The sequence below is a fragment of the Oenanthe melanoleuca genome, chromosome 4 (genome assembly GCF_029582105.1).
Source record: "Oenanthe melanoleuca isolate GR-GAL-2019-014 chromosome 4, OMel1.0, whole genome shotgun sequence".
NCBI lineage: Eukaryota > Metazoa > Chordata > Aves > Passeriformes > Muscicapidae > Oenanthe > Oenanthe melanoleuca.
This window is the reverse complement of record NC_079337.1, coordinates 12,641,051-12,656,251: the sequence shown is the minus strand read 5'-3', so window position 1 is coordinate 12,656,251 and position 15,201 is coordinate 12,641,051. Positions and strand designations below refer to the sequence as shown.

Sequence of the window (15,201 nt, the reverse complement as noted above, 5' to 3'; positions counted from 1 at the left end):
TTGTTTACAGGTCTTTAGAACACAAAAGAAAACAAGATCATCTATCATGGCCCTCCAGAAACATTACAACTTCCTTTTATTCACAGTAGTTAAGAGTAAACGGAAAATTCATTTAACGTGAAACAAAGCCACATAATTCCACTAATGCCAACCTCTACTTTCACTTCTTTTTCATTGAAGAAAATGCTGACCCCTCTGGGGCACCAAGGGCCTGGTCAAGGACATTTCTTATTTTTTCTTGTAGAAAACAGGAAATGACCTCTCCAGACACATTATGAAGAAATACCAAGAAAATCTTGGCCAGGTGATAACAGAATTGTAACCCTCTCAATCCAGTAAAAGGAAAGGCATTGTAAAGCATTCCCCTTTCATTCTGCATCAATTAATAAATATTCCAAAATGCCAAGGGCACTAAAACACTCAAAGTTTCACCAACTAAACCTCAGGGAGGTCTAATAAACCCTGTGGCACAGAAACAAAGGCCAGTGCTTATAATTACCCAGCACATTTCCAAGTTCATGGTGCTCAAAAAGTAAAGGTAAGACCAGCCTTCAGCAATTTCAGAGCAAAGCTTCAGAGCACTTCATGAACAGGAATAACTATTGTATTGTGTATTACTGGAATGGTTTCTACACTGAACTCTATTGGCTGGCTTGTACAATTCTAGTAAATAATCTCTGCCCTTCTCCTGCTGCCCAGGAGACAGTGTGCTGTTCCAAACTTGGGATCACAAACTCTCATTCTTCCCTGAGCACCTCCACAAAGAGCCAGACTTCATCTTTTCTAAACTCATGAGGAAGCTGAAGGGTGCAATGAAACCTGCACTGCACCACCAGATCCCTCACTGTCCCAGTCAGCCCTGACCACCTGGGACAACCTGCACTGGCTCTCTGCAGTTCCTCAACAACTCCACTTTGCCAGAGAGCCCTAAACTCAGACTCCAAATGCAGTCTCAACAACCAACCTGAGTGGCAATGTGAGAAACTGGGAACAAATGCCACTGTGATGCCCAGTGATTATGAAACACAAGCAAAGTGAGTGTGAAAAAAAACCCTTCCCATTCAGAGATGTGTCCATTACTGTTCCAGAGTGAACACTGAAGGTTCTACTCTTTTACCTCCAAGGAAATTTCTTGCTCTGATTAGCTACTTCAAAAGGCCCTGTCCCCCTCTCACATGTCCTGGCAATTTTTTTTTTTTCCTCTATTTATAAGCAATTGCCTTCTCTCTGCAATGAGTATATTGCTAAATACACAGGAGACCAGACCACTGTCTCAATTACATATCTGGTTTGGGATGTTTTCATTTTGCACTCCTTTTTCCAACTGGATTCCTACCTCAACCTCAGTGTAATTCTACAGGCACCTATCTTCAAGGCTTGCAGCATAAAACTCACAATTGATCTCAAATTCTGGAAACTGCTTCTAGCTGCAGTATAACAAGAGCAAGCAATGCACACACTTTTATTTGCAAGCAGGATTGATTTCTCTGTCCAATAAATTCTGACCCCCTGACTGACTTCCTTGAGATGAGGGAAAGCTGCTTTCGTGTTTGAACTTTTAGTCTACATTCCCCCAGGAGAACTAAACTCTTCAAAGTTCACATTTTCACTTAGCTCTAGCTACAGATACCATTTTTTTTTTCTTGTGACAATTCTCTAATGTTCAACTCATAATGGAGATGCTTTCAACAAGGAAAATGGCTGACACCACATTTTGGGCCACATGCAGTAAATCACTAGTTCCTCCTCTTAGAAAAACCCACCCAAACCCAACAATCCTCTTTTGATATTGCTCATTGCTTTGGGACTCATCTCATAGTCATTAATTATGTAGGGATTCCTAAATCAAAGACAGACTATTAAGATGGACAGCAACAAAGCATCTTTTCCAAGAAAAAGATTTCAGAATGCATCAGGAGATTAAGTGGTAAGTTGTTTTTTTGTTAATTCATTTTTTTTGTTAATTCTTTTCCTGTTTGTTTTTTGTTTTTTTTTTCCCCAAGTGCACCCATATCCTATTGATTATGTCTCCTTTTTACCTCTAGAAAAAAACCTCCAACCTTCTGGGATAAGCAAATGATGCAAGCCCCATTTGACGGCCTGTGCATTCACTTGGATTTTTGACTTTACTGTCTTGTAATAAACACTAGGAGAATGGAACAGAAATTAAATTATAGTCATCAAAAGCAAAGCACTAAACACACACAAACATAAAATATGTAGGAACACATACTCAGATGGAATGGTTGATCCTTCTTTTTGTCTGAATGCATCATAAAAGAAGTTATGTTTCATTACTGAAAAAACATTTTGGCTTCTTTCACAGTTGCAAAGAAGGGTAATTAAGACTGTCAAGAAAACACATTGAACAGCTGTATATTGTTAACAAAAGCACCATTATATGACTGCTCTGAAAAACCCCAGTAATTTAAACATTCACATTTCCTAGAAGTCGGATATTTTTCCGAGCTCCAGTAGATACCAAAAAATGTTCTTTTCTATAAACCGTGGTTGTGTATCAGTCACATTTCAAACCAGTGGGATGGTCCCAGTTTGAGAACACATCCCCATACATAACGCAGTGATCAAAACTTTGGAAATTGAAATGTGAGTCACTGAAGAAAATTAAAACTTCAGCTGCTTTTTAAGCCAGAATTAGCTGAAATTTTCTTAGACTGCAAGTATGCCTGAAAAACCAAATAAAGACAGCAATCCTTCCAGCCTGCACTGAAAAGGGCCATTAAGGAATACTTACTCATCGAAGATCAGGTCTGGAGCAAAATAGAGGAACTGGCTGTTTGTATGTTTGTACGACCTCCAACTCAAGGCAAACGATGACAGACACATCCATGAATACTGAATTAAAGTAATTTGGTCCTCGAGAGGCAAGTTTCTAAATCCTAGAGATCAAACCAGAAAATACCCATGAACTACAAGGACTGGTCAAACCATCACCAAACAGATCAATTTTACTTTTCCGATATTCACAAACAAGAGCAACACATCCGCTTCAGAAAAAACAAAATTTTTCATTCCAGTGACAAAATATGCTTTCTTCTTGAGAGGCTATTACTGAAAATGAAAGCTTTTTAAATATCAATCACAGACATTTGAAACAATTTTATTACACAAAATAAGGGAAAAAACCCAACTATCTTCTCTCAGAGGCTCATCTCACACCCCTGTGTTTTCTCAGCACAGACCACAGATTCAAGATGCAATTAAAAAAAAAGCGTGGAGTGACATCTCAGCAGACGGCTCAGGGTCCTACCTGGAAGTATCTTTGCCCACTTCACCACCTGGATCATCTGCTTGCCGGCCAGGCGGTTCAGGGTGGAGAGCAGGTACTCGGCCGTGTCCGGCTTCGAGCTGTCGTAGCCCGCGTACACGATCTCCGGCTCGATGCTTTCCAGGATCTTCACGGGAGAGGGAGTGAGTGCTGGTGAGATAGCAGACATGTGGGGGACGAGTGCAGTGTTGACAGAGGGCTCGCTGACGGGCGCGATGTACGTGGTGCCCTCCTCGGGGCTCTGCGGGGGCGGCTGCTGCCGCGCCGGCGGCTGCTCCTCGTGCAGCCCTTTCAATTTCCCCAGCTTCTTGGACTTGCGGGCTGTGGATGAGCAACGTGAGAGCCAAGTCAGCACACAAAGCCAGCAAAACCCCGGGCTTCATACAGGAAATGAAAGTCGAAGCAAAATCTCAAAGTTCTTAAGTGGAACAGGTGCAGGACCTTAAGAATTGCCTCAGTGCCTGCAGCATCGTCACACTGGAAAAAGGACCAAAAGACACCTCTAAGCTCATTTTCACTGCTTTACTGGATGTTTTTGTGCATGACTGAATGTCCAGTATCTGCCTCCGTACAGACATGCATAAAACATCCCAGTTACTGTGGTCAGTGCCAACTAACATTACAGAACTGTAATCACTTATCACCTACAAGGCTGCAATTCATGTTCTCCATTGCATTGCTCATCAAAAGAAATCTGCACAATATTAGCAGACCCAGAGCTCTCTTAAGCTTTTGCCTCAACTTGAAATGTAGTCAATCCATTTTTAACAGCCCAAGTTAGTCAAGACCCCTTGCTTTTGCTGCTTGGATATGTCCATAACAGGTTTACCACTTTCTCTTGAGTAATTCTGAAATGCTTAAATATTTATCCAATTAAAGAAGAAAAACTGAACCTCATGTAACACTTCTCTCACTGCTATCAACATGTCTCTGATGATTTGCCTTCCCTTTTCTTTTATTTTTTTTTCTTTAATTCTACCTGCCCTACTTTTCTTTACTGTCTTAGAAGCCAGCAAAGCTATAGTGCTTCCACTCCTTGAAGAGAGGTCAGTCATTCCCTGTGGGTTGCATTCCCAACTTTGCCATAGCATGAGGAAAGAACTGGAATTAAAAATTAAGACAATTCTGTTAAAAAAACCACACACAAAGAACCGAAGCAAAACCCCATCATCACCCTTTTTGCAGTAGGGAAACGTAACAACAACAACAACTCTTTAAAATCAATAAATAATGAACTACATTTAAGTGTGCACAGATCTTTCACAGTCACTTCTCTCAACAGAGTCTTTCTTATCTATCTGGACACAGCTAAAACCCTTGTCTGGACTTTTATCTTCCTGTCTCTTGATTCTTACAACACTCCTTTTACTGTCATCAGTAAATACAAGCCTATCTCACTCCCACTTGAAATACTATTGCATATTCTTAGCCCATATGCTTTCCCAAGTTTACCTCCTCAATTCCCCTCCCTTATTTTTCCTTAAATATAACCCCTTTTCTGCAGTTCCAGGATCCTTTCTGTGCTCTATTAAGTTCCTGCTCCTCTTATTTATGGTGCAGAAAACTCCCCAAGGAGACCCACAGAACCACCTCACTACTCTTCTACAAACCAATGTTTTAGGAAACCTCAGCTGCTGCTGCCCTCAGACCACTCCTGGTGACAGCAGGCATTAATGTTTTGGTGTTTCCTTGGCTTTGGGGCTGCCTGCCCAGAGCCAGCAGCTGGGAATGAGCGAGGCAGGATACAGACGCCCAGGGTCCAGGACAATGCACACCCAAGTTCAACAATAGCCTGTTGTTTTCAACACTTCCTTCATGGGACAGTGCCCTGAACTCAGAGGAGGTGGTTCATCCCAAGATTTAACAGAAAAAAGATTTATTAGGGTAAACATGAGGCACTGCTGCAGGAAACAGTGGTGTTACTACTCATACACAAGATCTTGAAGGTGCCCAAAGAGATGATCCTTGACTATGGTGTTCAAAAGATGAAAATGAAATTCCCTGCTACTGCAGCATGTCCTGCACGGAGCAGGGTGTCCAAAATCCCAACATCAGCTTACAGATGTTCCCATCACACCATGAAGGATCTTCCTGGCAAATCTCAGCACCAACAACCCTCAGGTAGCCTACAGAGAACTTAAGAGATCTCTGTTTAACTTCTACCACTTTCCCTTCTGAGAGCTGGAGGAAATTAGGTGAAGGAAATTAATTTCATTGATTCACCTACAGGATGTATGCCTGCTTTTGAGAATTCCTTATTTCCTCCATGCCTGCAGACACACAGACCAAATGAGGCAGGTCGAATTTTTTAATAGAAGGATTGAATATGCAAATAAAAATGCACTGCTCCTAATAAAATTTAAAGATCTTTTGTACAGCTAACCACATCTACTTAAAAACCTCCTAATAATCAAAAGCATTAGCACAGGTTACATAGGAATAGATCTCCATTTGAAATTATAAGGGAGAGGTGAGACAAATATCTGTCAGCAAAGGTTTCACTGCAGCTTATTCTGTCTTTAGACACAAGAATTGTGAGAAGATCCTTCTAAAAGTCCATTCAAATCCTCTTTCTTACTTTTCCATTATGAAATTCTTAAAAAAGCTCATTCAAACAATGAAGCACAACCAAAGGATTTTTTTCATCCTCTGGTGCCTTGAGTTACATGGATGCAACATGCATTCTGCAAGATGTCATTTTCAACTCTAGTACCCAAAAACCCATTTTAAAAAGCAGCAGCTGATCATTTTATTAGACAAGCAGTTGTACCTACATGAGGATGTCCTGGTGAAATCACTGTGAGTACTAAATATAGTTTGCATTTATCTTAGAAGGCAAAGCTGGACTTAGAGATTTTTTCAATGAAATAAATCCCAAAAGCAAAGCAATGATGAGTAAGCTCAGCTGAATGTCTGATGATGAGTTAACAGAGCCTTTGGACACTGAAAACAGAGTTTAAAAATAAGCCTGAAGGAGTGGATAGAGATTAGTGTTTGCTGCTATTATTCATTAAGTTTATCAGGCATTATTTGTTTTTTCCTGTTATCAAAACAGGCCTAAAAATAAAGAACTCTACACATTTTTCATGTTTGCAGAGGCAAAAAAATGCATTTGCACGATAATCACACCAGAATAAAAGAAGTGCTGGTTTACCAACTCCATCAAGTATCTTGCAGCACAGATAACTGATCACATACTTAAGACATAAGTTTGTATGTTCTATTCTCCAAGAGTTTTTTATTAAAAGGAAAAAAAATAATTCCTCCACGTATAAAACTGGCATAAAAATGTGTTTTAGTTTCATTTTCTTCCATTATAATGCCTTTAAAATGAAGCTGAGAAAAACATTACTGCTTGACAGTCATGTTTACAGTGAAGAAAACTGTATTTTTCATTTGGCTCTGTGCCAGTGCTGTAGCTCAACTGGTTTGGTAACTCCCACAGAAACCAACAAGTGAAGATTACACACAAACTGAGCAGTACATACTCCGAGTCGCTCTTTAAAAGCTGTTTTTCACATTTCCTCTCACACTACCAACTACAAAACAGACTAAGCCACCTCTGAAATGCAGGGTAAAAGCCATGCTCATCAGGATTACTCCCTGAAGAGGCTCAGGAAATCCCTGGCTCTCCACACTGACCAGGGGATGGAGCAAGCACGGGGCGTTTCAAGGGACAAAGCTGAAGTCTGAAGCTGGCCTGGAGTCAGGACAAGAGTTTCATCCAAATGGCTGTGCAGCAGTGACTGCAGGACTTGTGCCCTCCTGTTCAGTGCTATTGCAGCCAGAATACCATATTATAATTCTCCTATTTTTCCATCACCTGAGACAGAGTAATAGGTGAAGGAAAGCAAACAGCAGATGAAGAACTGCAGACACACCTGAGGTTAAAATCTCAAATATCTGTCATGACTTTAGTTGAGTATTTTAGGTGGTCCTTATGCTCCAATTAAAAAAAAAAAAAAAAAAAAAAAAAAGAAAGAAATAAGGTGAAACATTTGAAAAGTCACAAATCTGGATTCTAAAGAGGCACTTCCAACATCCATTCTCTGTTTCTCTAACAATAAATAGCAGGACAAATAAGATGCTAGTCAGTCAGACACCTGGTTCCTTAGTATTGACCCCTCCCATGGAAGTCTCTGTCTCAAAGCTGAATCAGGGATCCTGCCACCTCAGGATGGGAGTTTCTGGGCCATCTGTAAAATGCTGAAGAGGTTTCCAGTCATCCACAACAGGGAATGCTACTCTAGGTCCCATAACAGGACATTTATCTGGATGTGGCCCTATTGTAAAGTGGCTTTGGAATACAAATTAACAGGAACTACAGCTACAAATTATGGCATTCCTTATTTTAAAGGGTAAAGTTTGAGGGTTTAGATAGATAAACTACCATATTCTCTTTTAAAAAATATCACAGTAAACTTACACATGCTATACAAGTTGGGTCTAGAAGGAGATAATACATATAGATTATATATATTATATACTTCTTTGTGCCCAGGGAATGTATAAAAATTAAGTTATGGACTCCACACACACAATCACTATTTTTCATAGGCTCAAAATTAATAATTTTCATTGCACTACTGTTAAAAAAATGGGATCCAGAAACATCAAAGAACTAAATGTTTTTAATGGTAGATAAACCCCCATAATATTATGATTTAATTCAGCAGAATGCTAAGAGAGTAGTATCTTGTTTGTAGAATTGTACTAGTGTTCAAATTTAGAAGACAAACAATGTAAAATGCTCTGCAGATTCATGCTCACTTCAAGTACTCTGAAAGCAAAGTAACTAAATCTGATGTTTAGAAAATTATCTGTAGTTCTATACAGGGTGACTCACAAGACCTGTGATGACAATCCACGGAAATCTAATTTTTTTTTTTTTTTTTTATGATATTCAGAGCTTGCCTTGTTGCCCATCATAAAACCATTTATTGTTTGTATACCTGAAGTCACGATTTAGATGACTAAGATCTTTATTTAATCACATCTATGCAGCTCTGCCAGAGCCAGGACCAAGCTGATCCTGACCCAACAGATCTTCATTATATTCTGTGCATATCTGAATCCATGGGGGATACCAAAAGCACATTATATATATATATATATATATATATATATATATATATATATATATATATGCTACCTCTAGTGCAAAGCAGAAAACTTTAGTGGAGGGAGAGGAGAAAAACCAGAATGGACACAGAAGAGGACACAAAAAGTGGTGGGGGTTTAAAAAAGATGTAAAGAAGAGGAGAAAGCAGCAATTGGAGTAAATACACAAAACATAAAAGATAAGGGGGGGGGGATGGTGCAAATCACTACATGCAATTCAAATGAGGTATAATTAGGGATTATTTCTAAGTGTGTGATGTAGCACAAGTGGTCTAGGCAGCCTGAGGGTAGAAAATACAAAACAAACCCACTGTGGCCACCTCTAACTGTGCTGGCTCTGTACCCACACCAGTGAACACCTGCATTTCAAACACTTGGGCTGCTCCATTCAGTGCCAGTGCCCCAGCTCCACACCTGAGCAACAGACAGCTCCTCCTTCCCAGCCTCCACAGCTTCCACCCCATGCCAAATGCTTGAGGGTTTCCCTGCACACCCTGCCACTGCTCTCCAAAAACAGCCTCCAGGACCTTGCTGCCCCACAGTTACCAAAGGTGCCAATTCTCCCCTTGAGGCAGCTCTGGCTCCAGGCAGATTCTTCTCTGAGCCCTCCCTCAGTGCCTCCACCTTTGTACAGATAAATGCTCCATCAAAATGCCACTTTTCCCTCCTCTGAATCTTTTCATCATGCTTACCTGGTGACTTTGCCTCACTTACTTCAATGAGCTGACATCTGTTCTCATTAGCTATTTTACTGCTACCACAAATAGTGTTTTCCCTTCCCCCAAATCTGTTGTATCTTGACATGAAAATTTTGAGCTATCTTGGTACAGACGTTTTTTCACTTAGTTGTCTAGCACAATGGGAATGAGATTTTGCTGAGAAATTTCTAGACAATAATACAGACTTCACATATACATAGACACATATGCCTGGGAATGCATGGAATAAAGTGAAAAGCAGTAATGCAAACGAGATCTTACAACATTATCCTATTTTCCCTATAAAGTGCACTCAGACACACTTCTTCCAGAAACACAGAAGGAACAACCACAATAAAGCTTCCATAAAACCCATTACCACTTGGGGAAGCAAACCACTGATTTTCAGGTATCTTCAGAAGATGAAGAACCTCTAAACATGACCCCAAGTGTTAGAATCACAGAATATCCAATTTTCCTGAGCTGGAAGGAACCCACAAGGATCCACGAGTCCAGCTCCTGTTGTGCCATGTGCGAGAGGAAGGATCAGGTACAAATTTGGGAGGCACATGGGCAAGCAGATGAGTCACTGCTCTAACTGGAGAGACCAAGGCAAGGAAGCAAATGAAAAGCAACTACTGAAGCAGGGACAGCTTGTATAGGGACTTAAAAGGAAGGCACAAAATTACTTTATCATGTAAGACACACTGCCAAAAGCAGAGGCTTTTGAAGGGTGATTGTTGCAGTGGTGTTTGGGATGTGCCAAAGAGACCCAGTAGCCTGTCTAAATATGCAAAGAAAGGAAGACTGCAGCTGGTGTGGAAGAAAACAAAGGTCTTGGCTTCACATGGCAAAATAAATTTTGAAATCTGTTTCTGACAGCTGTGACCCAGAGGAGAAAGTGATAGAAAATGCTATCACTTGCTGTTGAGCCTGAGAAATCAGTAGTCTAATTAACAAAGCAAAGAAAATTTCCTGATTTCTTATCCTCTGCTGGCAGAAGGAAGTTTTTACTGGACAATAAGCTTCCAATCCAATGACTGAACTCAGTAGAATGAAATGGAAGGCATAACTGAAACAATGATATAGTTTGACATATTGTTTACTGATTAATAAATAACACTTTAATCTGACAGCATAGAACTGCTTAAAGACAAGGAGTAAATATACATGAAAGTCTGATCTATGTAAATGTCACGTTTTATTTGCCTTTGGTCAGACCCTACAAAGAGCCAGGACCATCCATGATACCAAAAAGGGAGGTACAGATGGAAGAAGAGCTTCTGATGCACATTTTAACAGCAATCGTGCACTGTTGTCATTATGTTAATCTCAACACATTTTGGTTTTTTACTCTAGCTGGATTTAAACTCTTAATAAAAGAGACTGCAACTAGGTAAATAGTACTTTGGTTACTTATAGAACAGCCTCAGAAGTGTTTGCATTTTGCTTTGTTTGGAACAGATTCTAATATGTGATGCAGTGCCATGCTGCTGGAGCACAGAAACAATAAATCTGAAGCAGTTTATCCGATCGCCTTGAGCAGGATCAACTGTACTTTGCCCAACTCACTATGTTATTAATCTCCAATAAAAGGAATTCCACAATATCCCACATCTTCCTGCAACATCTAACCACTCAGTGTTCTCCCAACCTCTCCAATCTTACATCATTTTTGTCTGCAGTAGAGTTGATTTCTCTCCATCATTCCCCCAGTGGCCATAAAGAACAACTTATCATTCCTGTCCTCTTTTACACCACGTTTTGAACTGGGAGACTGGTATCATGACCTTCTTAAAGTCTCTCCCTTCTACACTAACATGAAATGAGTTTCTTTGACTCTTTGTTTCTTTTTTTTCTTTTCCTAAGCATCTTATTATCCTTGTTCTTCCATGGACAGTCTCTAATCTGGATACACCTTTCTTCAGGCACATGATATGAAATTTCAGGAAGGAAAAATCGTTTAGATCTTTAAGGAACCTTTCTAAATTTTAAGATATCATGTGATAAAACAGAATAGGTTATCAAGGGACCTGTAGATAGTTTCACACTGGACAAGTCCAAGAACAGATAAGAGACACATCCTTCACCTCACAAAGGTCCCATGGGTGCTGCAATCCCACCAGCTGGCACAGGGACATACGTGACAATTTTGCAAGGCTGCCCCATCCCCACCACCCTGCCCAGAAGTGCTGAAACCAGACACAATCATCAGGCCCACACTTGCCAGCTCTGACAAGAAACAGAGAGATTCCTTGGCATCACACAAGCCTTGCCTATTTTTGCAGCAATTTCACCTTGCTGACTCTAAGTTTAGCTCAGGATCATCACACAACCATGCTCCTTTCTTCCCTGCAGTCCCTCAGCAGCTGCTCTCAGGTATCCCATTTCTCATGCCTCAACCTGCACTTCTCAACATCCCAGCTTGTACCAAAAACGCCATCACGTTGGTTTCCAACATGGGAACTGAAGATGCTTTTGAGTTCTGATGCAAACTTCTAGATTTCCATATTTACTTTCTACTTTGTTGTATGTAATCATTACAATTACTACTAGACCCTCAACAGGATTCCACTCCAAATGTCCTTTCAGTGTAACAAGAAACCACTCTAGAAAAGAACACTATTTTGACTAATTACATTCCCACTTCATGAGAAATCTTATAATAATCTTAAAAAATCTTCAGGTGGAAGCCCAGATCAAATCTCGTGTATTTTGAGGTCTGACCCAAGGATGAAGCTCAGGTTACCCTCCTCTCTAACATGTGGGACAGAGTGATGAGCACAGCAATTAAGAAGGAAAGACACTGGGGAGTGTTTGGGTAAGAGGCAGAAGAATTAATCCCTTTTTCAAGTTGAGTTTCAGGCCAAGCATTCATGAAGAGACAGCGGACAAAAGTGACAAAAGAAAGCCGAGATCCAAAGTGCATTTTACAGGAATATTTAGGTTGTCAGGGAAAATGTCTAACACATTTTCTTGTTTCTCAGCAATCCTCCAAGTGATAATTAAATGAAAAATAACAGTTTCATAGGGGTACTCCTCCCTGTGTGGGAACAACTTTCACCAAATGCCAATTAGTGGTTTCCTGTTAAAATCAAATCAAGCTGGTTTTGATAAAGCTTTTTAATGAGAAATGGCTAAAGTATGAAAATTTCCCCCCACATATATTTCATATTAAATCCCAAAATCACATAACACAATCTCACATCTAACATTTTGGGTAAATCAAACTCTCTCTTGTACTTCTTCATTAATTTCAAAAGAAATGTATTTACTAAATATTTAAATCATCCAATAAACAAAGCCTTAAAAAAAAAGACTTACAAAAGTAAATTATGATGTTGATGAAAGCCAATCTTAATCAGTCCTTTTCAGATGCTCCCAAAACTCATTTTTTTACTGATTATTTATTCATTCTTCAAGCGTATGGCAAATTCAATAATTTTTGAGTGAAGATTTGTCTATTAAATGCATCAGTGGTTTTGATTACTCTATTTGACATCAAATAAAGACAAGCAGTAAAATTTCAACAAGATGAAATTTTGAGATGACATCACCTACAACTCCAAGACACCTGTTGGAATGAAACACCAGCAGCTCAAATTGCAAGCATTGGTAATAATCTGAATGAAAAGAAAGTTAAGGAAACTTTGGAGAACAGATTTTGACTGTAGCAGACTGAACACTCTTGGCTATGGTCTCTGGTTTCTGCCTTATGCCAAGAGACAACATTCCTCCCAAGACACCCATTCCCATCCAACCTTCTGCAGCACTCCTCATCCAAGTCTTCTCTCTTGCTTTTATTTGGGTTGATACCCAATGTTCCATGTCTGTTAAATGATTTAAGTGCCCTCCATCCTGATCACAACATGATAGAATCCTGATAGACACCCACCATGTCTAAAACTTTGCCTTTACATTGGAGACACAAGTTCTCAGCAAGCACTTCAGAGTCCTTCTAAACCAAATGGTGCCACAGCACCTCTCCTTCCATAACTTGAGTGCTCAGATTTCCACTCCATGCTACAGAGTGTTTCATTTTTGTTCTTGCTAGAACTAAGCTTTGTAAGTGCTGTCCTTCCCTCTGTGGTCTTTCTGGGTATGTCATTACCACATTCCCACTTGGCTTTTTCCCCCCAAACAACAACAATTTGGAGATCCTTTGTGTCCTCATCTGTATGACTTCCATATTCCCAGTTTTTATCAACTCAGATTTCTGTCAAATGACCTTACTCCTAATACACTGAATGCTGCTGGTCTGTCCCTCATCTTCTAGAAATTATCTACCCCACTTCCCAGCAATGCAAACACAACCCAGCTGTTTATCTTCTGCAGTCATCTTGGCCATATTTTTCACCATCTAGTTCATGACTAGTCATTAAAAAAGAAAGAAGAGTATAACCCTGTTAATCTCCTGCTTCAATAAATCACCCTGAGCATATGTGAAAACACTCTGTATGTAATAATCATTTTTCTGGGTAACTGCAATTCTCTACCATTACCCATTGTTATGATCTGGGAAAGCTGATGGCAGAGAACCACAAAAGCACACAAATCAGTGTGCAGGAAGATGTGCACTGAGTGGTTTAGAAACACTCCATCCAGTGCCTTTACCTTGCCTTCCTCTCTGTTAAACACCAGCTTCTTGCTGCTGTGTATTTCTAAGGCTTCAGTGTGCTCAACATTCCCTTCATAACCTGCTGGGAAATGTTCTTTCTACTGCCATTGGACTCCAGGGGCTGCTCTTTGAGCCTGCTTGCCACACCTCACCCTTATTTTAGCAAAACACAGATATCAAAAATGGAAATAAGATTAATAACAAAAACCACAATTCAGCATCGTGAGCCCACCCTACTTTTGGCCAAGGTTGTTGCAAGCATGGCAAGTTAAATCTTTATGCCCTGTTATTCAAGTGGAAAGTCTCTGAAGCAACAGCTTGGTGAAAAGGACAAGTTCCTCCTGCTCCTACAGCTTCTCTCATGATGGGGAAGTGAGTAATGGAAACACATCATCACAAACCACAGGGGCAGGTTTCTAAAGGGTTCTGGTGGCAACCAGCAGCTCTGGAAAAAGAGGAACAAGAGACACAGGCAGGTTTTCACAGCAAAGACTAAGCTTTGTGAGGAAGAGTGAAAAGGATATGGACTTAGAGCACTGTGGAAGGAAGCTGCAATAATAATATCACTGTGGAAGTGATAATTTGGTGATTCAGGAAAAAACAAAACATCACCAAGAGCTGCACATAACAACTTCCAGAAACGCTGAAAATCTTCCTCTCAGAAAACTGTGATCACCCATCTTGTGTTTTGAAGGCAAGGCACCATGTACAGAATATGAAGCTCTGGGGAAAGAGCAGCCTCTGAGGCTGTACAGGGAGTGCTGCACAGCCAGAATCAGCCAGAGCCTGAGTGCACAGCACCACTGCAGGACAGGAGGCAGGCTGGACACACACTCCCAGCAGGGATGCAAGGCTGGCAGCCAAGGATGCTGAGCCTTGGATGGCACAGTGGAGAGCCCAGAAGATGGAACAGAAAGTCTGGAGTTCAGCAGCCCCACGCCAGAAGCCTGAAAGGAGGAAAGACAAATGCTGCTGGCAACTGGGAGCTTGCAGAAGGGAAAGCTGGAACCAGGAAAATGGGAAAAGACAAAGCATGAACCCGATTAGGAGTTTGATCAGGGACTGCTGGATGGGAGCTGCAGGCTCTTGGACCACTGCAGTGCATCTTCCCCAGCTGCCTTCACACACTGAATAAAATCATCAGCAAAATTCCAAGTACAAGGACACACTTCCAATATTGCTTTTAATTGATGCCCGAGAGATTACTCTGACGTTACCAGTCCTCTTCAAAATTCTGCATTTTTAACCAACATTCACAAATAATTTCTTACTAGCTGTCGCATATGACTGTTCTCATTGTTATCTACAACATTCAAGAACCACAGAACCATTTAGGTTGGAAAACACCTTTAAAATCATTGGGTCCAACCATGAACACAACACTGCCAAGTCCACCACTAAACCATGTCTCTAAGCACCAGATCTACATGGTCTCTGAAGGAAATCATCCTTCCCTGGGCAGCCTCTTCCAGTGC

At 40.6% G+C, this 15,201-nt stretch overlaps 1 protein-coding gene across 5 annotated transcripts in view; it reads right to left on the bottom strand.

Annotated features, from left to right (window-relative positions):
• NR3C2 (nuclear receptor subfamily 3 group C member 2) overlaps positions 1–15,201 on the bottom strand; it is a 183,672-nt gene that overhangs the window by 28,409 nt on the left and 140,062 nt on the right. For all 5 annotated transcript variants that reach the window (XM_056490794.1, XM_056490797.1, XM_056490795.1 and 2 more), the window contains 2 exons: positions 3,272–3,610; positions 2,756–2,900 (listed from right to left, as the gene is read on the bottom strand). In XM_056490794.1, coding sequence (XP_056346769.1) covers positions 2,756–2,900; positions 3,272–3,610 — 484 coding nt within the window. The remainder of the gene's footprint in view (positions 1–2,755; positions 2,901–3,271; positions 3,611–15,201) is intronic.